The 23,017-nt window shown below is 36.2% G+C and overlaps 6 protein-coding genes across 8 annotated transcripts; 1 reads left to right on the forward strand and 5 right to left on the reverse strand.

The window, feature by feature from the left end:
• Positions 1 to 210: 210 nt before the first annotated feature.
• LOC148768301 (uncharacterized) lies at positions 211 to 1,276 on the reverse strand. Its single transcript, XM_088821588.1, has 3 exons — positions 1,196 to 1,276; positions 712 to 1,110; positions 211 to 617 (listed from the first exon to the last, which is right to left on the reverse strand). The coding sequence occupies exons 1-3, from the start codon at positions 1,265 to 1,267 to the stop codon at positions 357 to 359; spliced, it is 732 nt and encodes a 243-aa protein (XP_088677714.1). The 5' UTR covers positions 1,268 to 1,276; the 3' UTR covers positions 211 to 356.
• Positions 1,277 to 3,826: 2,550 nt separating this feature from the next.
• LOC105974809 (B3 domain-containing protein REM2) lies at positions 3,827 to 6,630 on the reverse strand. The gene is made up of 5 exons (XM_088822620.1): positions 6,457 to 6,630; positions 6,065 to 6,365; positions 5,901 to 5,998; positions 5,519 to 5,779; positions 3,827 to 4,295 (listed from the first exon to the last, which is right to left on the reverse strand). Exons 1-5 carry the CDS (start codon positions 6,499 to 6,501, stop codon positions 4,035 to 4,037), a joined length of 966 nt encoding a protein of 321 aa, XP_088678746.1. The 5' UTR covers positions 6,502 to 6,630; the 3' UTR covers positions 3,827 to 4,034.
• Positions 6,631 to 7,076: 446 nt separating this feature from the next.
• LOC105972469 (putative B3 domain-containing protein At5g66980) lies at positions 7,077 to 8,547 on the reverse strand. 2 transcript variants are annotated; one of them, XM_088821590.1, is made up of 4 exons: positions 8,381 to 8,547; positions 7,903 to 8,251; positions 7,607 to 7,662; positions 7,077 to 7,474 (listed from the first exon to the last, which is right to left on the reverse strand). In XM_088821590.1, the coding sequence occupies exons 1-4, from the start codon at positions 8,447 to 8,449 to the stop codon at positions 7,205 to 7,207; spliced, it is 744 nt and encodes a 247-aa protein (XP_088677716.1). In that variant the 5' UTR covers positions 8,450 to 8,547; the 3' UTR covers positions 7,077 to 7,204. The 2 variants fall into 2 exon arrangements, with proteins under 2 accessions (XP_088677716.1, XP_088677717.1); XM_088821591.1 differs by having other exon boundaries at positions 7,274 to 7,446; positions 8,381 to 8,546.
• A 115-nt stretch (positions 8,548 to 8,662) lies between these two features.
• On the forward strand, positions 8,663 to 12,863 carry LOC105972459 (Prolyl oligopeptidase family protein). The gene is made up of 11 exons (XM_012997424.2): positions 8,663 to 9,175; positions 9,418 to 9,596; positions 9,701 to 9,923; positions 10,010 to 10,151; positions 10,229 to 10,429; positions 10,537 to 10,668; positions 10,810 to 10,938; positions 11,183 to 11,583; positions 11,699 to 11,915; positions 12,076 to 12,266; positions 12,345 to 12,863. The coding sequence occupies exons 1-11, from the start codon at positions 8,814 to 8,816 to the stop codon at positions 12,520 to 12,522; spliced, it is 2,355 nt and encodes a 784-aa protein (XP_012852878.2). The 5' UTR covers positions 8,663 to 8,813; the 3' UTR covers positions 12,523 to 12,863.
• A 510-nt stretch (positions 12,864 to 13,373) lies between these two features.
• LOC105972481 (uncharacterized) lies at positions 13,374 to 17,202 on the reverse strand. Of its 2 annotated transcripts, XM_012997446.2 has the most exons (2): positions 13,576 to 17,202; positions 13,374 to 13,482 (listed from the first exon to the last, which is right to left on the reverse strand). In XM_012997446.2, the coding sequence occupies exons 1-2, from the start codon at positions 16,276 to 16,278 to the stop codon at positions 13,441 to 13,443; spliced, it is 2,745 nt and encodes a 914-aa protein (XP_012852900.1). In that variant the 5' UTR covers positions 16,279 to 17,202; the 3' UTR covers positions 13,374 to 13,440. The 2 variants fall into 2 exon arrangements, with proteins under 2 accessions (XP_012852900.1, XP_088677715.1); XM_088821589.1 differs by having other exon boundaries at positions 13,374 to 17,202.
• Positions 17,203 to 19,740: 2,538 nt separating this feature from the next.
• On the reverse strand, positions 19,741 to 21,877 carry LOC105975523 (uncharacterized). The gene is made up of 5 exons (XM_013000723.2): positions 21,487 to 21,877; positions 21,118 to 21,345; positions 20,774 to 20,857; positions 20,548 to 20,677; positions 19,741 to 20,388 (listed from the first exon to the last, which is right to left on the reverse strand). The coding sequence occupies exons 1-5, from the start codon at positions 21,759 to 21,761 to the stop codon at positions 19,870 to 19,872; spliced, it is 1,236 nt and encodes a 411-aa protein (XP_012856177.2). The 5' UTR covers positions 21,762 to 21,877; the 3' UTR covers positions 19,741 to 19,869.
• Positions 21,878 to 23,017: the final 1,140 nt, after the last annotated feature.

Raw genomic sequence — 23,017 nt, forward strand, 5'->3', positions numbered from 1 at the left:
GTTGCTATATTCTTGATTTTACTCATGTTCTTAGATCGAATTCGACTCCACACTGTTATTATTGACCATTTCGCCCTCCCCAATATGAAAATCAAAATTCATCTATTTACCTACTTAATTAAATTAATTGTGGTGTGATTGCAGAAATTCATATTGGCAAATGCAAATTGTGCATGCTGCACACATGCAAAATTTAAGATTACTAGCTAATTAACACAAGTAATCAATATATATAATTAGCACTCCAACTGTTGCATGTGATTAAGTAATTAACTTGTGATCAACCAGATCAATGTTCAGAATTAATTATACAAAACATACATAAAATGCAATAAATATATAGTTTAATAACTACTTCAGACCTCCTTAACCTGAATCACCCCCTTCCAAGGAATGAACTCGAACGAATAAGTTCGGTAAAAGCGCATCCCAGTCGCTTTCCGAAAATCACGCCAACCCTTAGCGAAATCAAGCCTAAAACCATTTTTATTCAGCCTCATATTCTTCGACCTAAAATCGAGCGCCACACTCGAACGATACCCGCCCGGCTGATACTCCAAAACCACCCTCTTCTTCCCTATCAAACCAGCCTCCTCCGCATAGTTCTTGCATATGCTCTATACAAATTATATTAAATCAATCATAAGCAAAGAAAAACAAAACACAAATTAGTGAAATATTAATATTTTTTTTAATTGATTAATTACGTACCACTCTCGAAATATGCGACCGCTGCAGAACGATGACGAACTTAGGGTTGATCACGTTCGTCTCTTCTTCTTCTTGTTCGAGCAGCTCATCGTCGTCTGAGGAGTCGTCGTCAACAACGACGTAAGGATGTGGGAAGGAATATTCCTTCCCACACCCGTTGGACCCCCATGCAGTAACGTCGAAGGTCGAATTGGACTTGTCGTCGAACGTGAAACCAACAAAGTCGGAGCGCTCGAGCTTCAAATCCAGGGCGAATTCTTTCCAGCCCTTTGTGAAGTAGTAGTGCCCGTCCTCCGTTTGCTCGACTTTTACGTCCCATATTTCTCCCGAACAGATCTTCAGCCTCATGTTTTCGGTTAGGATATTTTTGTGTTTCTCTCTGAAAGCTAGAGGCACTTTCTGCACACACACACACACACACACACAATATTTTAATTAAAATTTAAAAAAAAATTAACAATTGATTAATGGATCAGAAGCTCACCAGTGATGTAGTGAAATCTCTGTGGATCAGGATCTGGAAAAAGGAAGGCTTAGTTGTACTCTTCCTTTCCATGGTTGTACCCTTCTGAACAGTTTGATTTAGCAAAATATATATAAGTCATGATTTTATATATATATGTATATATGTATAATTAGCACAGTTCAAATAAAATTATCACATTGACACAGTAACAAACATTTTCAAGAAATAAATTACCAGAATCTTATCCTTCAAATTCCAGCACCATCTTTTTTCGAATAAATAAAGTCTAACATAGCAAAAAATATTTTCTATAAAATAAGAATGATAAACAAGTATATATATTTTGATCGAACAAGTGATATACCGATATTTTCACATAGGCTCTGATTGGTTCATGAATTTTGAAATGTAGAAAATGAAAATGCAAAGAAAAAGAAAATCAAAGAATACATGCATTATATTTTTCAGTATTGTATAACTCCAGTATTGTTTTCTCACTTGTGATCAGAACATGTAGCTACAAAATAGACATGACATGTCTATCCAAGAAGAAAACAACGGCTTGTATACAAAATTTCAGCATGAAGTTTTAAATGTAAGAAACCGGTCGAGCACATGTATTTGTCCGATCGAGTGGATATAAAAAAATTATAACAGAATAACTCTGTTTTTCGTGGAGACAGACAAGATAATCCGTACGGGAAAAACAGTTATAAAGTATAACTCCAACATAACAACACTCATAACAACACTCATAACAGAGTTAGGTCCTAATAATATATATGAATAACCCTCATAACAAGAAAACATGGATACTAACTGAAAGTATAAAGAACAATGTTACAAACTGATTGCAAGAAATAGTTAAGTAATTAATTATTTGACAGCCTGGCCAAAAAATTGCAGAATTAATAAAAACAATATCACCATCCTTTAAGCTTAATTTCATTACATAGTATTAATTCAACCTAAAAGGTAAAACCAAACTTCAATCTTTCCAATTAGACAAGTACTTACTTGCAAAATAAACTTCGAGTTTTTGCTAATATTTTCCAAACGAAATTACAAACATTTAGCCAAAAATTGAAAAAAAAAAGAAATATAAACATCATAGGGAATTAAAGATGATGAAGTCAAACATCAATATGGGGAAAAATGAAAATCCCGAGCCGCAATCGGATCCGCAGTTTGCAACTGATGTGAAACCCTAAATACTCTAGATTGATTACATGCATATTTTAACAGGGGGGGAAATCCAAAAAAAAAATCAGCATCGCAATCAAACATCATCATAATTTAAACGTCCACAGGTACGGATTAGAATTCAGACATGAATGAAACATAATCCGGAATCAAAATAGAACCTCGTACCTCGTACCTCGATGAAGAAATTAATCGAAATCTGCGGCCACTTCCGATCCGAAGAACCTGCAAAGAACTGGAAAATGAGAAATTGTTGCAGAGAGTTTTACTAGTCCGATTGAATTTGTGTGTGTGTGTGTGTGTGTGTGTGAGAGAGAGAGAGAGAGAGAGAGAGAGAGAGAGAGAGAGAGAGAGAGAGAGAGAGAGAGAGAGAGAGAGAGAGAGAGAGAGAGAGAGAGACTTACCCTAGAGATTTTAGCTTAATGAATTTTGTGCGAAGCAAAGAAAAAATCAGTACAAAACTATGAAACATTAAGAGATTATTAACTGATCAGATAATACTTGAAAAAATACCTTAATTAAATAAAGAAAACAGAAAGATCCTGGAAATTTAATCTAAAGTTTGAGATATAAGCAAAATGTTTGGGGACGAAGGATATTTATTATATATTAACCTAAACCTACTGATTAACCACAGAACTCCACTGCAGAGTGCAGAAAGCAGAACCCTCAAACAAGGGCTGAAGAGTTGTAAAAAAAAGATAAAAAAAAATGGAATTAATTGAAAAGCAAAACAAAAAGCAAAGCAAAATATATGGAATATTTAAAAAGTAATTAATGAAGTAAGAGATCGATGAACTGCACTTTAATTTTTTTCTGCTGCAGGTTTCTATTTTTTTCAAAGCTGTGTACGTAGGAATTAGGGTTTGGTGGAGCTCATATATAAACATTTAAGACAACCTCGTCATATATGCATGCTGCATGCAGGTTGGTGGTTGATAAGTTAAAGACATAATTAAATGTAAAATCAAACAATTGAATAAATAGGGTTTGCTTTAATTTTGTCAGCTAGTAAATCTCTTGTACAAAGTTTCATGCAAAGGGATAAAATCACTGCGTTTGTTTTCCTCTACGAGTTTATTTTCTTTTCATCTATAAATCGCTTTCACGCTTTTGGTATTTTTTTCTGCACCTGATTTTATATGTTCTTTAATTTATTTCCTCAAATTATTTTATTTTGTTCCTTTAATTTAATTTAATTACCAGCTGTATATTATGTTCCTTGTTTCTTTAATTTCACACACTATTTATTATGTTTTCCTTTATTCATAATAAATTAATAACTAACGGTCGGGATTTTTAGAATGCCAACGTGGATTATTTAAATGATGTTTCTTCCATTTAATTTGGTATACAATACAACTTCATCATGATCATCTAATTAAATTAAAATGCATGATTACAGATATTCATCTTAGCTTGAGCTAATGTAAGTTGTACACCAAATTAAGCTAAATTAAAGATTAATTACTAAATAATTAGTATAATATAATATAATAATACATCCACAAAAAAAAAAAAAAAAGAGACACTAATATTACAATCATCCAAATGTTCAGAATTAATAATATACAAAAACATATAGAAAATGCAATAAATATATATAAATATTAAAGCCGAATTATATTGGAATATTCGAATAACTTGGTAATCTTCAAACCTCCATAACCTCAATCAACCCCTTGCTAGGAATGAACTCAAACGAATAGGTTCTGTAATAACGCATCCCAGTCGCTACCCGAAAATCACGCCACCCGCGAGCAAAATCGAGCCTAAAACCCTTCTTGTTCAACCTCATATTCTTCGACCTAAAATCGAGCACTACGCTCGAACAATACCCGCCCGGTCGATATTGCAGGACCACCCTTTTCTTCCCCATCAAACCCGCCTCCTCCGCATAGTGCTTGCATATGCTCTATTTCGATTTCATTCATTCAAATATCGTAAATAAATCAATAATAAACTTTATTAATTAATCATGCATGCATGTCAAAACTCTAACAAAAAATAGAAAAAAATTATAGATTTTAATTTGATTGTTTGTTACCACTCTCGAAGTGTGGGAATGCTTCAAAACGATAACAAACTTCGGCGCCATGAAAGTTCCGTGTCAAAAGCTAGCTTCTTTTCTGCTGCAGATTTTCGATTTTTCAAAACTGTATAGAAATTAGGGTTTGATGGAGCTCATATATATAATATATATATATATATATATATATATATATATATATATATATATATATATATATATATATATATATATATATATATATATATATATATATATATATATATATGTGCAGGTTGGTGGTTGATATATAGGTTAAGAGTTAAGACAAATATTGAATGTAAAAAATTAAGACAATATATATTAATTGAATGAGTGGTTTTGCTTTTGGCTTTTTGTCAGGTAGAATTAATCTTGTTGTACAAGTTGCATGCAAATGGCAAAAATCACAACCCTGCATTATTGATACTGTTACGTAATACGTACTACAAGATTTTGAGTATGTTTATATATATTTTCTGCATCAATAATATATTTATGTTATTTATTTTATTCCCATAAAAATAATATTTTCTACTGTACTAAACAATTTTTTATGAAATTATTACTTTTTCTACACATTCCAATGAAGAAAAGTGATTCAAGTTTCAGGCACATAAATAGAGATTAAGGGATTGTTGATTTTGATATATAAGGGATATTGTTGTCATACATTTCAGAGACAGTGGACTAAAGTGATATATATTTACTTTGGAGGATTAATAATGACATTTGGCCAATCAAAATAAGACACGTACTCCAATTAATATTATTATATGAAGAAACCAATTAATATGGCTTCTTTCAATTTGCCAGGATGTTCGGTTGGTACCTAGCCTTACCAATAGGGTAAAAGGTCTAGGGTTCGAGTCCCCCCTCCCCTACTTCCCCTTGTAATGACTTGAATTACTAAAAAAAAAAAAAAAAATTTGCCAGTCGAAATCTTTTGTCCAAACACACACGCAAAATTACAAACAAACATACTTAATTAGAAATTACTCCATACAAAGTTGAATTGAATTGCCACGTCAGCTAATTAATAGACACATGCATGCATCATGCATGCATGCATGCAGTCAAATATTCATCTCTTTTTTTATTTTTTTTGAAATGGGCTTAACTTGAATAACCTGTTTACTCGGAATAAACTCAAACAAATAGGTTACCCCCACCGACAACCTATTTAATTTCCGAAACTCCGGCCAGCCAGCTGTTAAATCGAGTCTGAAAAATGAACATTTCTTCGTCCTCAAATCTAGTACGACGTCGTTTCGATATCCACCTACGTACTCCATTGCCACTTTCTTCTTATTAATTATACCCGCGGCCTCCGCGAAATGCTTGCGAATAGTCTGAAATTAATTAATTAATTAATTTATATATATAAAAAAACTCAAGTTAGCACTGCTGTATTAATATGTTTATATACATTGATAATCAGGTTTATTTAATTAATTAATTATTATTAATTACCACTCTTGAGTTTTGATGCTTCTTGAGAACTATTTCAATCCGTGGATTATCGGAGTTGTCATCATCACGGATTCTTGATTTTTTGTTCTTCTTGTGACCTAATTAATTTCATGAAATAATTAATAAAAAAAAAAAAAAAAAAAAAAAAAAAATGAAGGACTTACTGAAAAAATCAAAAGCTTGTTGATCGGAGCTGCAAGAATCATGGTACAAGGGTTTCTTCTCACAGCAATCATTTCCATAAACGGAAACATCGAACGTCGATCCGCCGCCGAAAGTGAAGACAAGAAAATCCGTCGGCCGCAGCTCCAAATCTCCGGCGAACTTCGACCAACCGGCGGCGAAGTAATGGTCGCCGTCGATCTGCGTGAGCTCCACGTCCCATGTTTCGCCGGAGCATATTCTCAGTTCGGCATTTTCCGGCAGGATTTCTCTGTACTTCCGCGCGAAATTTCGACACAATCTCTGCAAATAATCACAACAACTACTACTTAATTAATTAATTCATAAGGAAAAAAAAAAAAACAAAGGCATGCAGATGAAATGATCGAGTTACGAGTTTGAGAGGGTTGATCAAGATCTGGAAAAATGAAGCCTTCATTTTAGGGCAATTTAATTTGAATTTGAATTTGAATTTGAATTTGAATTTGTGGGAGGGTTATGATTTATGAAGATGAAACCAGAAACTGCATGCACTCGATTGGCTTTCATTATGGCATAGAGTTTGACTTATTAATTAGGTATTAGCTAGGGTAGATGCCTTTCATTATGGCATAGATAATTTATTGCATTCTATCTTTTTTTTTTTAATTTATTAAATTGCTTAAAAAATATTATTTGGTGAATTTTTATTAGCACCTTTCTTGCAAAAATTGATATATGTTTGAGTGATATATCATATATATATCGATGTCAAGTCATTTCTCGTCAGACTAATGAATAATAATCAATGAGATGCATCTCAAATCTCAATAAATAAAATATAATAATAAAATTTATTATATTTGCTTTATTTAGTTATTATATTCTTTTTGTCTATGTTTCCAATATATTTGATGCAATGAGAATAAAAATATTCGAGTTTATGATTAAAAATAAAATAAACTATATAGTATGATGAAACTGTGGGAGTTTTGTTCTAAATTCCAATCATAATAAGATTACAAGTACAATATATAATAAACATAATTCCAATTTTTAACCAAAAAGATTCATACATACATACCAAAATACAAAATACAGAAAAGAAAAGAAAACACATAATTAATGCTAATCGGATTCTTGATTGCGTAATTAATTCCTACTTAACGGAACGGCTTAACCTCGACGACGTACGGCTTAACCTCGACGACGTTCTTATCCTTAATGTACTGAAACGAGTAAGTTTTCCCGCAGACGAGACCATTTGCTCGTCTGAATCCACTCCACCCCCTCAACATGTCGATCCTAAACTTTTTAACATTCGTGTAACGGTGCAGTGTAACCGTCCAACGACGCTTGTAAGGAGGATATTCCAGAATCACGGCGTTTTCCCCCAGTAAGCCAGCTGCCACAACAAAATCTTTTCGAAGTTGCTAGAGTTCAACAAATTCAAAGAAAATTAAGCGCGTGCATGATTAATATAATGTACGAATAAAAATAAAAATAATAATAACGTAAAATAGCCAACAAGATCACCGATCGACTTCGTTCAAACATTTATTTACCAGCCTTGAAATGTGATGTTTCTTGAGAAGCAAATCGAACCTTGGACCGTTTCCAGCTTCGTTTCCCGTACATGATCGAGCATAATAAGGTAAGCAACGAATTAATATTAATATGATGCAAAGTTTAAAAGCTTAATTAGTTTCAATAAACAACAGTTTACAATTATGATAAATATTATGCAGTATTATTTTTTTTTTTTTTTGTTTCAGAAGAATTACATAAAATTTATCTAAAACCTTTGAATAAAAAGACATTTCTCTATCAAAATAAAATTTCAAATTGAATATATAACTACCTGGAGCTAGGGCATCATCATCATCATCATCATCATCATCATCATCATCATCATCCAGTTCATCCTCTGTAATGGAAATATTTTGTTGGACAGAAATGCCCCTCTCCAAACCCCCAATTCCAAAAATGGAAACATCAAATATGGAAGAATTAATATTAAACCAGAACACCAAAAATTCCTCTCTCCTGAGTTCTGCATCTTCGACAAACTTACGCCAGCCCACAGTGAAGTATTTGCACTCGTTGAATTCCTCGATTTTCACATCCCAAATTTCTCCACAGCTGGTTCTCAATTGTGCATTTTCAGGCCAATTAAATCCACATTTTCGCACAAAAGCAGGCGGAACTTGCTGCACGTGCAGTTACACAACAAGGCTACTGTAAATCATCGATCCGAAAAAAGTTTTATTTTTTTGAAAAATTCTCTGTATAATATAATTAATTTGGTGGTGGCTGTGTGAAAAAATAGAATGACTTACGAGTTTGTTGATGTAGTCCTGGACCAAAACCGCGAAGAATGAAGGCCGGTTTTTTTTCTTCATAGCCATTTTAATGGCGGCCTGTTGTTTATCTGCAGAGAATCAGAAGAGAGGTTTGGAGAAGAGAATTGAGAAATGAAATGAATTGTGGATTTTAATTTTATTTCATTATTTTTTTATCATATTTATTTCATTATTTTAAATTGCCCATGCATAATTTAATTATTTACTCATATTGGAATTTAATAGTAAACGACGTCGTTTCATGTTTGACAGTAAAACGACATCGTTTCATATTTTCTCTGATTAACATGTTCGTTCTAATTAAACCCTCAATGGACATTTGCAGAAGGCCAAATGTAAAACCCCTGTAAATTCTAGCTGTTTATTCAATTACGGTTGCCCTAAATCTTCTTTCCGAACACTAATTGCCATGCGCCACCTGCTCACCGTCGTCCGCCGCCCCCTCCTCCGGCACCGCTTCATCATTCAATGCGCCGATTACAAGGCCCAGAGGCCCCAGCCAACTCCCGCCCCGCCGTCGCCGCCGAAACCCCCGAAGAAGCCGGTGAGTTTCTCCCTGCACGGGGAGTCCTGGGAAGACGAGTACAACTGGATGTCGCAGCTGAATGACAAGGTGGCGATGCGGCACATGGACGTGTACATGGAGCAGGAGGAGAAGTACACTGAGGCTGTGATGTCCGACACCGACCGCCTCCAGTCCAAGCTCCAATCGGAGATTGCCTCCCGCCTCGCCGCCGAACTCGCCACCCCTCCCCTCCGCTGGGGTCCTTGGTAATTTCAGTGCCCCGCCTCTGTTAATTATTGTTTCTGCAATTAATTTTATTAATTTTTCTGATATTTGAGTCGTGGCTTAGTATGTGAATTTTAAGAATTCTAGTTCAATAATGAAAGCTAATTCTTCAGAAAAAATAGCTCGTGAGTTGGGATGAATTTTAGTTCGATAATGAAAGCTAATGTACTTTTGTTAATTTTTGTTAAATTTTCGTGTCCTGTTTTATTTCTGGTCAGTGCAGGTTATACTATAGGCGAGTTGAAGAAGGCAAGCAATATACAGTATTATGTCGGAGATTAGCAAAGTTAAATGAAGAGTTTATTTCCAATAAATCTCCGTCATCTGGTTTTGATTTCACATCAGGAAAGAAAATCGAGCAAAAGCTGCTCGATTACAATCAAGAAGCTGAAAGATTTGGAGGTACCAATTGTCGTTGTAAACTTGGATTTTCACCTTTTACTACTTCAAATTGACTTCGTCATTTTTCTCTAAATTTACATTTATTTTTATTTTTTTGTAAACAGGTTACGCTTATGAAGAACTATCAGAAGTTTCACCTGATCACCGATATCTTGCGTACACTATGTACGACAAGGATAATGATTACTTCAAATTATCTGTTCGAGACTTGAATTTTGGGTCCCTTTGTAGTAAGCCCCAAGCCGACCGGGTATCCAATATAGCTTGGGCTAAAGATGGGCAGGCACTACTTTACGTAGTCACAGATAATAAAAAGAGGCCCTTTAGGTTGGTATGGCTAATTTTGTCCTTCACAATATCTGTATCTGATTCTATTGGACCTACAAATAAATTTGAGATTTGTTTCTTCCCAGGATCTATTGTAGCATGATTGGTTCAAATGACGAGGATGTATTGATTTTGGAGGAACCTCAAGAAAATGTTCATCTGAGTGTAAGACATACTAAAGACTTCCAGTATTTGACCGTAAACGTATTTTCAACTCAATCATCGAAGGTATGCTCACAAGAATGTTTCCCCCCATTAAATACTCGATTTTTGAACTGGGAATTTCGTTAGTGACCCACTATTAGGTCTATCTAATAAATGCAGCCGATCCATTATCCGGACTGACTCTTGTCTGGGAATGTGAGCCGAACACACATTGCATTGTTGAGCATCATCAAGGATACCTCTACCTGTTTACCGATGCCGCTATGCAGGGTCAACCTGTTGATCACCATTACCTTTTACGTAGTCCTGTTACTTCTTCGTGTAGTCCAAGGAATTGGGAGGTTAGCATACTTCTGTAATAATAAGATACTCATGCATGATCCTTAACCTCTGGACGTGTCTAGGTTTCTCAGCATGCCTCATACTCTTCTTCTCTTGTATTCTGCAGAATGTTTTTGCTAATGACCAACTGTTGACTATTGAAGATGTTGACTTTTGTCACTCACATTTGCTACTTACTGTAAAGGACAGAGGGAAATACGGACTGTACTCTGTTTCTTTACCTCTAAGTAATGACAAGGTAATGTGGCGTTCTGGTCATTTAAATACATGCCAAATTTATTCCCAGTCCAGTTCCTTTTTACTTCCAATTATAGTTTTCCGTTTATGCTAGTACGACTATACAGTGTCTGCAATGTTTTCTGAACAATGGTTTTGGCAGGTAGGAGCTCATCTTAAAGAGTTCAATCTGCAGAAATTGCCTCTTCCAGATCATGTATCCCAAATATTTCCAGGACCAAATTATGACTTCAATTCTTCGACCATGCGCTTTACAATAACATCACCTGTGGTATGTAAAGATTCTTGCTTTTGTCAATTCTTCCTAGAATTAGGTGGTCTGACGAGATTCATCATATACTTGAGTAGGGTTGTGAATTGTGGTGAATTATGATATCGCATATTGATAGTTGTAGTTGCATGGCATCTGTCTTTCCATTATCAAGAAGGATATGATATCGCATATTTATGACACCACTAGAATATATTTTTCTCTTACATTACTTACCTATGCATTTGCTTAATTTCTGTGCTAGATGCCTGATGCAGTAGTTGACTATGATTTACTGAGTGGACAGTGGACTATTGTCCAACAGCAAAATCTGCTCTATGAAAGAACGCGGGTTTTGTATGGATCAGCCTCTTCTACAAGCAATAGTCGGATACCCAATAACCTATCCGAAAATAGTGCTGCAGACGAAAGCACATGGAACGATCTCTCTGAATACTATGCCTGTGAAGAATATGAGGTCCCTTCGTATGATGGGGCTCTGATTCCTCTCACCATACTATATTCTCGACATAGGAAAACAAATGGTGAAAATCCTGGCTTACTGCATGGGCATGGTGCTTATGGTGAAGTACTCGACAAAAGGTGGCGAAATGAGATGAAAAGCCTTCTTGATCGTGGTTGGGTGATTGCTTATGCTGATGTCAGGTTGTCGTTCATCTGTTTTTTTCTCCGTTTTTTTTTTCAGTCAGATTTTTTTTTTGGCTTCGAAAAAATACCCTGAACTACAAATTCTTTTGATTACTGACTCATTAATTTCCAGGGGTGGAGGTGGTGGCGGTAGAAAATGGCACCATGATGGAAGGAGAACGAAGAAACTTAACTCTGTGAAGGATTACATATCTTGTGCTAAGTTTCTTATCGAAAGAGAGGTTGTGGAAGAAACTAAATTGGCTGGCTGTGGATATAGTGCTGGAGGGTTTTTAGTTGCTTCAGCTATCAATTATTGTCCCGATTTATTTCGAGCTGCGGTTTTGAAGGTGGGATCAATTCTGAAACACCTTTCTCGATTTCTCACTTGAATTTGCTATGTTTGATGTCTGCTTATATATAAGGCTTCAGTTTCATTCGCAAGAAATGTTAAAAGTTAATTTAATTTAGATCCCCGAGTTGAAATTGTTTTTTTTGTTACATGTATAGGTTCCGTTTTTAGATCCAACACACACTCTTCTGCTACCTATTTTACCATTAACACCCGATGACTACGAGGAGTTTGGATACCCTGGAGATATAGAAGATTTTCGGTCTATACGTGAATGTTCTCCCTATGACAATATCCAGAAAGACGCACTTTACCCTGCCATTCTGGTGACATCATCTTTTAATACGAGGTAATTTGATCTCTTTTCGCTGTTTCTTAGTCCGAGTATGTACACTGGCATTCATCATTGAAACTTAATTAATATCAGATTCGGGGTCTGGGAAGCAGCAAAATGGGTCGCTCGAGTGAGGGAATATTCTATCTACGATCCTAGTCGTCCAGTAATTCTTAATTTAACAACAGACATAGTTGAGGAAAACAGATATTTGCAATCCAAGGAGGCAGCGATGGAAACTGCTTTTCTCATCAAGATGGTCGATTCTTAAACCATGAATAAGAAGGTGAATCAATTATACTGCCGTAATTAGGTAACTTATTTTCTGAGCTGCTTTTACCAGATTCAACTTTTTGGATGAAACCCGAAAAGGGCTCTCGGTTTTTTGATTGAGAAAAAAGATAATATTAATAAAAAGGTGTTATCTTTTGTACGTAAAACGAGCAATTGCTCATCTACGAGTATGTAAAAGGTGATGGGCAATCATATTTGTTCTCGCTTTACAATTCATTATTCCACAAGTATTGCCTCTGTATGTATATATATAATGCTTATTTTCCTGCCAAAACTTAAGAATTAATTTGTCAAATGCACAAACCTTCTTTATGCTTTTATGCTGTCTTTTTTTTTTTTATGATGGAATTTTTTTTTCTTGTGCTGTTTGAATGGTATCTTTTGTTTTTTGTTTTATGAAAAGTTGAGGTTCAATCATCGTGTGCATGTCTTAAAAATAAGGGCGTAGTGGAGATCAACCTATCTTGAAAAATAAATAAATAAATAAATTATTATAATCATCACACCCTGTTAGCCATTATATCCATGGCAAACAATTATAAATGGTGTGCCCCAAAAATAATGATTATTGAACCAAAATTGGACTGACTGAGTTTTCCTTTTCTCTTCTTTACCTATTTCTCTTTCACCCTTGATAAGGTTAAATTACGAAAAAATCCCTCATGTTTGTATGTATATATATATATATATATATATATATATATATATTTGTGTGTGTGTGTGTGTTTGTGTGTGTGTTTTTCAGAAATATTGTCAAAATTTCAAACAAATATCATGGCATTGGGGAGATAATGCAATGAAACTGCAAGTAGAAAAACACCAACAAAATGAAGAACAAGAATGAATAAATAATAAAGCCAGTTTACATAATACAACAAGACGCATCTTTTTTCATTCAAATATTTATCATCATCAACACCATTTCCGCATCTTCTATCTGCACCAAATTGCCACCAAAATATGCCCAAAAATTAAAAATTAAAAAAAAATTAACCAACAAAAAAGAAGAATAAACCCATCATAGTTCGACCTCTTCTTCAACGGGCGTAAGCGCGCCACCCTCTTTCACAAAATCCGGATCAAGAAACTTGGCCACAAACGCCCACAGCTTGTACACATCGTCGAAGTTCGACAAAAACCCCAATGAAGCAGTCACAACCTCCACCCTAATAAACCCGTTCTTGCCTTCGTTTTTCCCGTTCTCCATCGGCTTGCAGAGTGTAGTATCGTCCAAACTCGAAGACAACCTCCTCTGCTGTTTCGAGCTATCCAATATCCGAATATGGCTCAGTATTCCAACTCCCAGCGAAATTCCGTTCGACTCGGCCAGTTTCTGCACAACTTCCGGACTTATCAAACCCCTGTTTCTGTCCCTCACGTTGAACGCCACTGCAGCGCCCCTCTCGTACTTAATCTTCGGGCCGTAGATATGGACAAGTGGCGCACCGTCATTGGCCGAACCGCCACCTGGCAACCTCAACTGCAGTAGAGAAGTCACCAACCAGTTAATCAAGAACCTCAGCCGGGAAGTTGTCTTGTTTAGCCCCAACATGTTTATGTGGTCAAGATGCCTGCAGCTTATTTCCGGTTCGCCCCTGTCTGAATCTTGACCATCGTCTTCGTATTCCCCATTGCTCATGTAGTCTTCGTCGTCTAAACTAGCGGCAGAATATTCCGTACTGAGATTCCCTCTATGGTTATTGCTATTGTTGTCTTCTGTACTAAATGACACCCTTCTCCCTTTACTCCCGTTCTGCTCCGTTTCTTCTATACCGAAAAATCTTCCCCCTGCAACTCTTCTACTTCTCTCCCTCCTCTCGAGCAGCCTAAATTCACCTTCCGTCTCTCTCCTTATCGCACTCTCCTTCTCGAGACAAATCGAGTTGCTGATTTCTGGCTCTTCGGTAATTTCTTGAAAATGTTCATCAATTGGGGTGGTCCCACATTGCCTCCTCTCCGTGTATTCCTCTTCTTCTTCGGGTATCATCTCCTTGAAGTGGTCGAATTCTTGAGAAACCGATCGTACCGCAGCGTCGAACGACAATTCCTTCGTTGCTTTCGGAGAAGTCATCATCTTATTATTATTATTGTTATTATTATTTTTTCGGCTCGAAAACCATGCGGGCGGCAATGGAGACGAAGATGATGATGTCACCTTGTACTTGTTGTTCGCTTGGCCGGCATTATCGGACCCTAACGGACTCTGCCCCAAATCAATCCACAACGAGTTATCCGAAGATTCGTCCTCACTAAAAACCGGGCTTTTCATCACTTCTCCAAACGAGATACTCTCACTTTCCTCAAATATAGTGCTCGCCCCGTCTCTATCGGAGCTATTATCGTGCTCCATTTCAGTCTCGAAAACATCCCTCACCTGAGCGGAAGTGAACGCACCCGAAAAGGCAGGTAACTGGGACCCACCTGGGCGAGCTTCGGAATTAACATCAATAGCTTCCTCTTCGTCTTCTTCGCCAAAACCAGGGAAATTATCCATCGAATCGCTCAAATAGAGAGGAAAAACGGGCGTGATCTTAACTATACCGGACCCCGCATGGCCGGACTGATTTTGAAGGCTGGCCATCACGGATTTCTTGATTAAAAGACACCCGAATCCAGTCGGGTCGTACCCGAAAACCCGGTAAAACGAAGTGATGATGAAATCGGGTCGGAATAGAGACAATCCAAGAGAGTCCATATCTTTAGGGCCCAATGCACCAGCATCGAGCAAGACGTGCCAGTTGTTCTGCTGTGCAAGCGCCATCCATTGATACGAGTACTTTGCACCGGTGACTCTCGACTGAACGGGGAATACAAATAACCCTGTCGCAGAATCTTTCTTCCTCTTCTTCTTGTTCGAAATCTGCTTCCGCAAATCGGTGGAACAGAGTTTTAAGGTGGGCCATTTGAACCACGCGCTGTTGACTTTTGCGCCTTTGTCTCGAGCGCTCTGAGCCATCCAATTCACCGATTGGCTCTCGTGGTCAAACATGGTCAACAGCCTTTTGTTCGTGTGGAAAGGGTACGACTCAGCCAGGAGCTTAAAAGCCGAGCCACGGCTCACTGTAAAGACAAGGCCGTATTCATTTTCGGGTATGTTCAGATAATCCATTATTCGAGTCTTTATATCGTGCTCCACCGTGCCTTTATCGGCACCACCGTACAAAGCATGATTGCTCAAATTAGCGGTTATCTCAGACAAACTAAACGTGGACGATTCCCAATAATGAACAGTTTGCAGCAACGAAAAAAGCCCGAATCCGCAGTAATCGAGGCATACCTTCGAAGAGGAGAGCGACAGATTTGAGTACTCTTCTTCTCTCAGCTGATCGATTTTCTCGGACGACTCGTATTTCGGGTACATTGTGATGAACTTGGAGAAGGCCTCGTTGAGTTGCGGGATCGAGTCGCTCGACTCGAACGTCCGCTCGGCTGCGAGGGAAGTTGCTCTGAGGAATTCCTTCTGGGCGTTCAACCGGGCGAGGGATCTTGATCTGCCCAAGCCGCTGCCTTCGTCTTGATTTGGTAGTAAATCGGAATCCATGTCTTGCGATTTGATGAGGGACCCGTCTTCGGAGGCTTCTTCGAGAGCCTCCCTGAGTTTGCTCTCCTGCAGTTTTCTTGAATTCGATTTCGTTTCGGTTGAATTTTCGGAACCATCTCTTCTTCTGCTGCTCTTCTTGTCAAGGATCAGAGAAGCACAGTGAGACAATGGCTTCCACAGAGAGAGATGCATTAAATCTTGATTTTTTTTTACAGGTCTGTATATTCTGTACAATCAATTTCAGAAACAGAAATACACAAAATCAAGCAAAGCAAAAAAAAAGGAGGGTCAGTTCAAAGTTGAAACCCTAAATCCCCAAAAAGCAAAAGGGGTGAAAGCAGAAAGAAAAGCTTCCTCCAGAATATAACTTTGCTTTCCAGAATCAGAGTACAGCAGCATTTGGATTGGGGGCGGATTTTCGAACAGATTTTCAGTTGAAATGAACTGTGTCCGAAATTAATTGAAAAAAAAGTCAATATTTGCTGCAGATCAGCGAAACCCTAGATTCGATAATTTCTTCAAGATAGAGTTTTTACAAACTGCGCATTCAGTGGAAGAAATGGCGGAGACAAGATTTGGAAATTCCAAGATTCAAACTTTGAACATCGTACTTGTAAGAATCTCAGTAGATTAGTGAAAAAACAACACAAAACCCAGATCCCGGAAGAAAGAAAAGAAAAATCACAACCACATCAAGAACAGCTATTTGGAAATTAAAAAAAAAAAAAATCCCTTCAGAAGGGTCCTGTAAAAACTAAAATCAATGAAAGAAACCACCCTCCCTCTTTTGTGGTTGAACCACCTCTCTCTCTCTCTCTCTCTCTCTCTCTCTCTCTCTCTCTCTCTCTCTATCTATCTCTCTGCAAAGAAATTTAAGACAGACCCGCCACAACAAATGCACATTTACTTCATTTGTGAATCCGAAAACATACCCCTATTCATTACCACCACCCCCACTCTGCTCTCTCTCTCTCTCCTCTCTCTCTCTCTCTCTTTCTCTCTCTATATATCAGTATATATATATATATCAGCCTCTCTGTTTCTCACACCTCTCTCTCTTTTCTCTCTCTCCTCATTTGACATTGACTCTATTAAGCAGCAGTATCTCTAAAAGTGATTAGTAGTGAGTGCTAAACACAAACCTGCCTTTATGCTCTCAAACAAACAGTGTCGAAAAAAATTCACGTTTGACTTTTCTACTCCCCCAATATAATTTGATTCTGCCCAGTAGTAATATTTAATATTTATCCAAAATAAAAATCGGTTCTTGATTAAACAAATTGTGGTGGGGCCCCCACCAATTACCGCTTAATAGTCAATGCTTAAAAAAAAGTCAAATAATAAATTGTTTTTAAAAGCTGTTTTCTGTCACAGCCCTCTCATTTTTCTTGAAATTTTAACTTAACATCTTGTGATTTTTAATATGAAAAAAATTAATAATGTAAGTCAATCAACTTTTGCCTAGATTGTTTAATTTATGTTTTTATTAAATTTTAATCACTTGTTTAGAAGTTTATTATAGGGTAATTAATTTATTTGATGACGGATTAATTATTGTGCATGTCCAGTTGAAACAACACTTACGTTAAAGCATTACTTAATAGGTAAATCACGGTCTTCCCTTGAGAGGTAAAGTCCCGATAAAAAGAATTCATATTTGGGTAATTACAAACTGATAGGATCGTCAATAATAAAGGATTAAATGTCAGTAAAAATTACTGATTTTAACAAATTCCGACACTGTTATAAGTTTAAGCCAAAGACAGTTTGTTCGGTTTTCGAGTACATTGGCTTGTGGGATATTATTATCACTAATTGCGGAGTAATGTTTGTAAATATACAATAATATATAAAATAAAATACAATAAAATAATTAAATATTTGGCGAACTTTGAGTGCTCCATTATCCCATTTGTACTTAATTTCGATCTATGAGATGCTACACTTGGTGAAACGTCTCGAGTAATGGCTATTTTTTATTTAAAAAATAAAGATAATAATAATAAATCGAAGACGACGACTAACAACAAATCCGATTATTTAACTAATTCAATTATCAGAATTAGCATATACCATAGTGGCCCAGCTACACAAAGTTCTTTTACATGTATATATATTAATTATTAAATCAATCATCTCAATAATTTATGCTGGTTCAGAAAATCTATTTAGTAAAATTACAGTTATAACTAAACTTAAATATTTTATTGCAAATTATTTGTATATTTATTTATTATATACTATATGTATGTATATATTGGGCTCAACTAACCTACACAGAAACAATAAATAGGACACGAGGTACAAAATATTGGAACCGTTGCACAAACACAAACATAATTAATGCCCTCTCTCTCTCTCTCTCTCTCTCTCTCTCTCTCTCTTTTTGTCCTAATTTATTTTCTTAATTACAAAATCATATTTTCAGCAGATTAATTATGTAATTTTAATTATGTATGCATGCAATAGTAGAAATTAAAATTTCACACACACACACACACACACACATATATATATATATATATATATATATATATATATATATATATATATATATATATATATTAAGTTGTTTTCAGTACATTGTCGAGTAATAAATGCTGATAATATATGTTCGTTTTATTGCATTTATTTGCTATCAACCTCTCCATTGGAAAAGTATCTTATGGTCCAAAATCCTCTCCTAATGCTACATTATTCGGTGAATTAATTAAATTCCGTATTTTTTTTTCATATTTTATTTTACGTACGCGTAATTATATTATACAGTATACACATATACTAATTAATTAATGTGTATAAAACTTGTATTGGATATAATACAATCTGATAAAATTCGCCGAATGTTTTAATTCGTGTTTTCCTCATTGACAATGACAATTTACCTGTTGATTGCTAAAAAAATGGCAAGAAAAATGTCAATCGATGTGTATGAATCAAAATTACATATATTTTTTGCTAAATTGATGTAATTCTAGTAAAAAAAAGAGGAAAATACTATTGAATCAATAATTATATATTTTGTATGCATATATATAATATAATAATAACATAATCTTTTGGAGTGTTGTCAAAGGATTTGTTTTGGGCAAATACATTCAATGAATTATTCCTTAAGAAAAACCAGCGTGTTTTGTTAGATGTTACTTTCATTTTAACAGCCACCTTCATATATTTATCTGGTAATAATTCTTAAAATACTAATTTCAAGAACTTTATAAAATACTAATTTCAGGGGGTAATGTGCACAAATCTCAAACCAAAGGGGGTTAAGTGCAATTTACCCAATAATGTATTTCAAAAGCCCTAAATGTAGTGCTTTATGTCAATTTGAATTTGAACCAACTCCATATAAGAATGATTGAGGAGAAGGTAGGTGGATTCTTTTTTTCTTGTATGGGTGCCCCTTTTGCTTTGAGTCACTTTTTGCTAGCATGTGATGATTTTCTTTAATTGATTTGTTACTCGATTAGTCAAAAGCAATTAATTTAATTTAAGTAATTGTCTAAAGGATTCTCCCCAAACACGTCTTAAAATAGTGTAAGGCGTCATCTTCTTTGATGTTCGGTTGGTCCAATAATTTTTCGAGGTCAACCCGTAATTTATTAGGAAACTATCTGTCTGACTTCCTTTATTTAATCGTGCAATCTTATCTTGAAAACCAAACGAAGCATAAACATATCTCAAATTTGATTAATATTCGACAATTTTTTTGCAGCATTAGAGTTTGATCATATCTCTCATTTCAAAAGAAATAGGAATGTCCCTGGTCTATAGTACCCCTCATCTCGTTCGCAATCGACTAGCAAAACTGTCCACATCAGCTATTTTCGATGCATCTTCTTCATTTCTTGTCTCCTCGGTATTGTCGGTCTTATTGCGCCTCTGTCTCAACCTTCTAGCTATACTATCACTATCAGTTGCTGGTTCAGACAGCACACGCTTCTTCTTCATGGATTTTGGAGTTGCCGCGTCTGGTGCAATCAAATCACCGTTTTCCGGAATAAAGTTCTCCTCTTTCTTGATTTCACTGTCATCGCCTCTTTCAACCGTTTCGGGTACTGAATCTTTAACGTGATTCAGTGGCTCCATAGTAGTTTCTGCAGCAATTTTACCATCGCCGAATTCTTGATTCAATTCAGACAGAGGAGCATTCTTCGAGTGTTCATCAATGTCTGAAAAAGGCAGTGATCTCTTTGCAGAAATTGGCACCTTATTACCAACATTTTTGTCAGAATCCGTATTCAAGCGACGTGTTTGGATGAGATAATGTGCAACCGACTTGTAGCCAAGACTCGAAATCTGATTAAAAGTAGACAAGGAAAAAAGCTTGGAGTTAGCTACTACTAATAATGCTCGTTTTAAAAGAGACGGAAAAGTTAGCTTCTACTAATAATGCTCGTTTTAAAAGAGACGAAAACGAGATGGTTAATTTTTAACTAGTGTATATAGATTATTGACCTTCCTGTAAAGGGTTCCTGTCGGAGGCCACCCTTTTGCTTGCCTGCACAAACTGCAGTTGCAAATTCCACGACAAGCAGGGCAAATCCAGTTTGGATTCTGATTTGCTTCGAGCACATTCTCCCCATATCTGGAATCAAGTTTATCATCGATGAATTAGTTTTTTCTAATTGAAGGTTACCGGACGTAAAATTTATCAGGTCGATGTTCCATTTTATCGCCATACCTCATATACAAGCAATCTCCGCAGAACTGCCCTTGAACCAAGTTGCATTTGATGCAATGCGTACGATGACCAAGAGTCTTTTGCCTGAAACAGTAACAAATACACTAACTATGCACATTTCAACAAGGGGATACACATACCAATGAATGAGAGCAACCCAAAATTATATAGGACCGGTTAATTAAGGTACTGTTTGGCACACGTTAATTAGCATTGTATTGCTTGAATTTAAATGAATCGACAGTTTATGCATCTAAAGCATAGTCGATGAACTTCACATTTTCAATCTAAGTCAAGTTAGAAAACAACAGAAACCGAATAATGAAAGGAAAAGGGCTGATGACCTGCATTGATGGCAAGTCTTCCCCTTAACAGGATCGTAGATACGCTTCCCATCTTTTCCGTATCCATCAACAAAAAGAGTCCATTCCAATTCAGTGTTCCCCAGCAATTTTTCATGTTCATCAGTGTAAACTTCGGGTTTCGACCCCACCTCACTCACATCATTCCAAGATTTTTCATTGTTTGGCACGTTCAGTTCGCAGTAAGTAACCGGTGTCGAGTTTTGCAGCCTGTTGTTCCCACCATAAATATATACAGACACAAGCAAATAACCTTAGAATGCGCAATTAATCAATGTATACATACAAGACCTAAAAAAAGATCCCATTTTTATTCCATATCTCACAGAGATGATATAAACGGCAACACACCTGGAGGAGCGGCGGACAGGGCCGGGAGTGGGCAGAGGAGAGTGGCGGCAGGGAGGAGTTTTCCGGTGAGAGGATCTGCTGGGAGTGGGCTTAAGGGAATTGAGTTCGACGGAGAGATTAAGAATACCAAGCTTTTGCATTCTCTCGCGATTCTCTTTGATTCGCTGTTCTCTGCAGAGCTCGTAATCCCAATTAGCCTTGCCATTTTCTGGGTGCGGTTTTTCTTCGGAGATGTTAGGGTTTTGTGAACTTCCGGGGGTTAGAGTCACCACCATTGTTAAGTTGAATTGAAGCTCTAGGGTATGTGATTTAGGGATGGTGAAATGATAATTAGGTCACACTGCGAGTGTGAAATAGGTGAAATTGGGAAGAAGGGTTTTTTTCCCCAACGGTCAAATTTATTACTGGCTATATTACGGCTTCGGGACGAGGGAAATTTGAATGTGTTATGTGAATTGACGATAAACCCCCACTCTCCTTTTGTAGGTGAAACGTGTATTTAATAAAAAAAACATTTATACATTGTTTTATTGTATATTAATAAAGAATTCAAAATAAAAAATAAACTGAAATTTTAATGTTTTTTATGTACCATGTATTTATTTATAATGTATATATATTTTTTTTATATTGTTACACATATTATTTACATTTATAATCAGAATAAAAATAAAAAGTAGAAAAACTCGCGAACCGGCTCGTATGCTGATCAGTAATTTAGTTCGAGCTTGTACTCCGACGGTAGTGAGAAGAAATACATATGATATGACCGGTGAATCTCCGGCAGCTTCGAGATCTTTGATTTTTGATTTTATTGCTTGTGGTTTTACTGGGCATAAAATTATGCTGAAATAGGCCTGTAACTGTTCAAAATGGGCCTACAATTGGGCTGAGATATGCCTGTAATTGTTCATTGTGGGCCTACAATTGGACTACATTTGGGCCGGAGTGGGATGTTTTGGGCCTGAAATTGGGCTTACAAATGTGTCTGCAAATATGATGAAATGACATGCGCTGGGCTCAATTGGGCCTGGAAATTGCAACTACATATATAATTACGAAAAAACCCCTTCCTCTTGAGGAATTACATCCAGCCTCTGTAGTTTGTAAATTTCTTACATCCACCCCCAACAAAAGGATGTTGATGTAAGAAATATACAAATTTCAAGGGGTGAATGTAATAATGGAAAAATGAGGGGTTATTTTGTAAATAAATCTTACTTCAAGGTGGTGATTGTAATTTACCTATACATTGGAAATGTAGGTAGTAGTAAGCCTATTATGAACATGAGGCAAGTACAGTAGCAATTCAATTATTCGTGGACAAAGGGGATTTTGATTATATTCTCCTATGACAAGAAGACAAATAGAAAGCGACCCTGTATTAATAAGCAGCATACTGCAAACGTACAACCCACTGCCACGTGTTTAATTTTTTCTTCTCTCTCACCAACCAATAAACATAAGTTCAACAAAACACACACACACACATGTACAGTAAGCGCAATTAGTGTGTGTGTGTGTGTGTGAA

Source organism: Erythranthe guttata, chromosome 8 (genome assembly GCF_056151865.1).
Source record: "Erythranthe guttata isolate IM_541 chromosome 8, IM_541, whole genome shotgun sequence".
Lineage (NCBI taxonomy): Eukaryota > Viridiplantae > Streptophyta > Magnoliopsida > Lamiales > Phrymaceae > Erythranthe > Erythranthe guttata.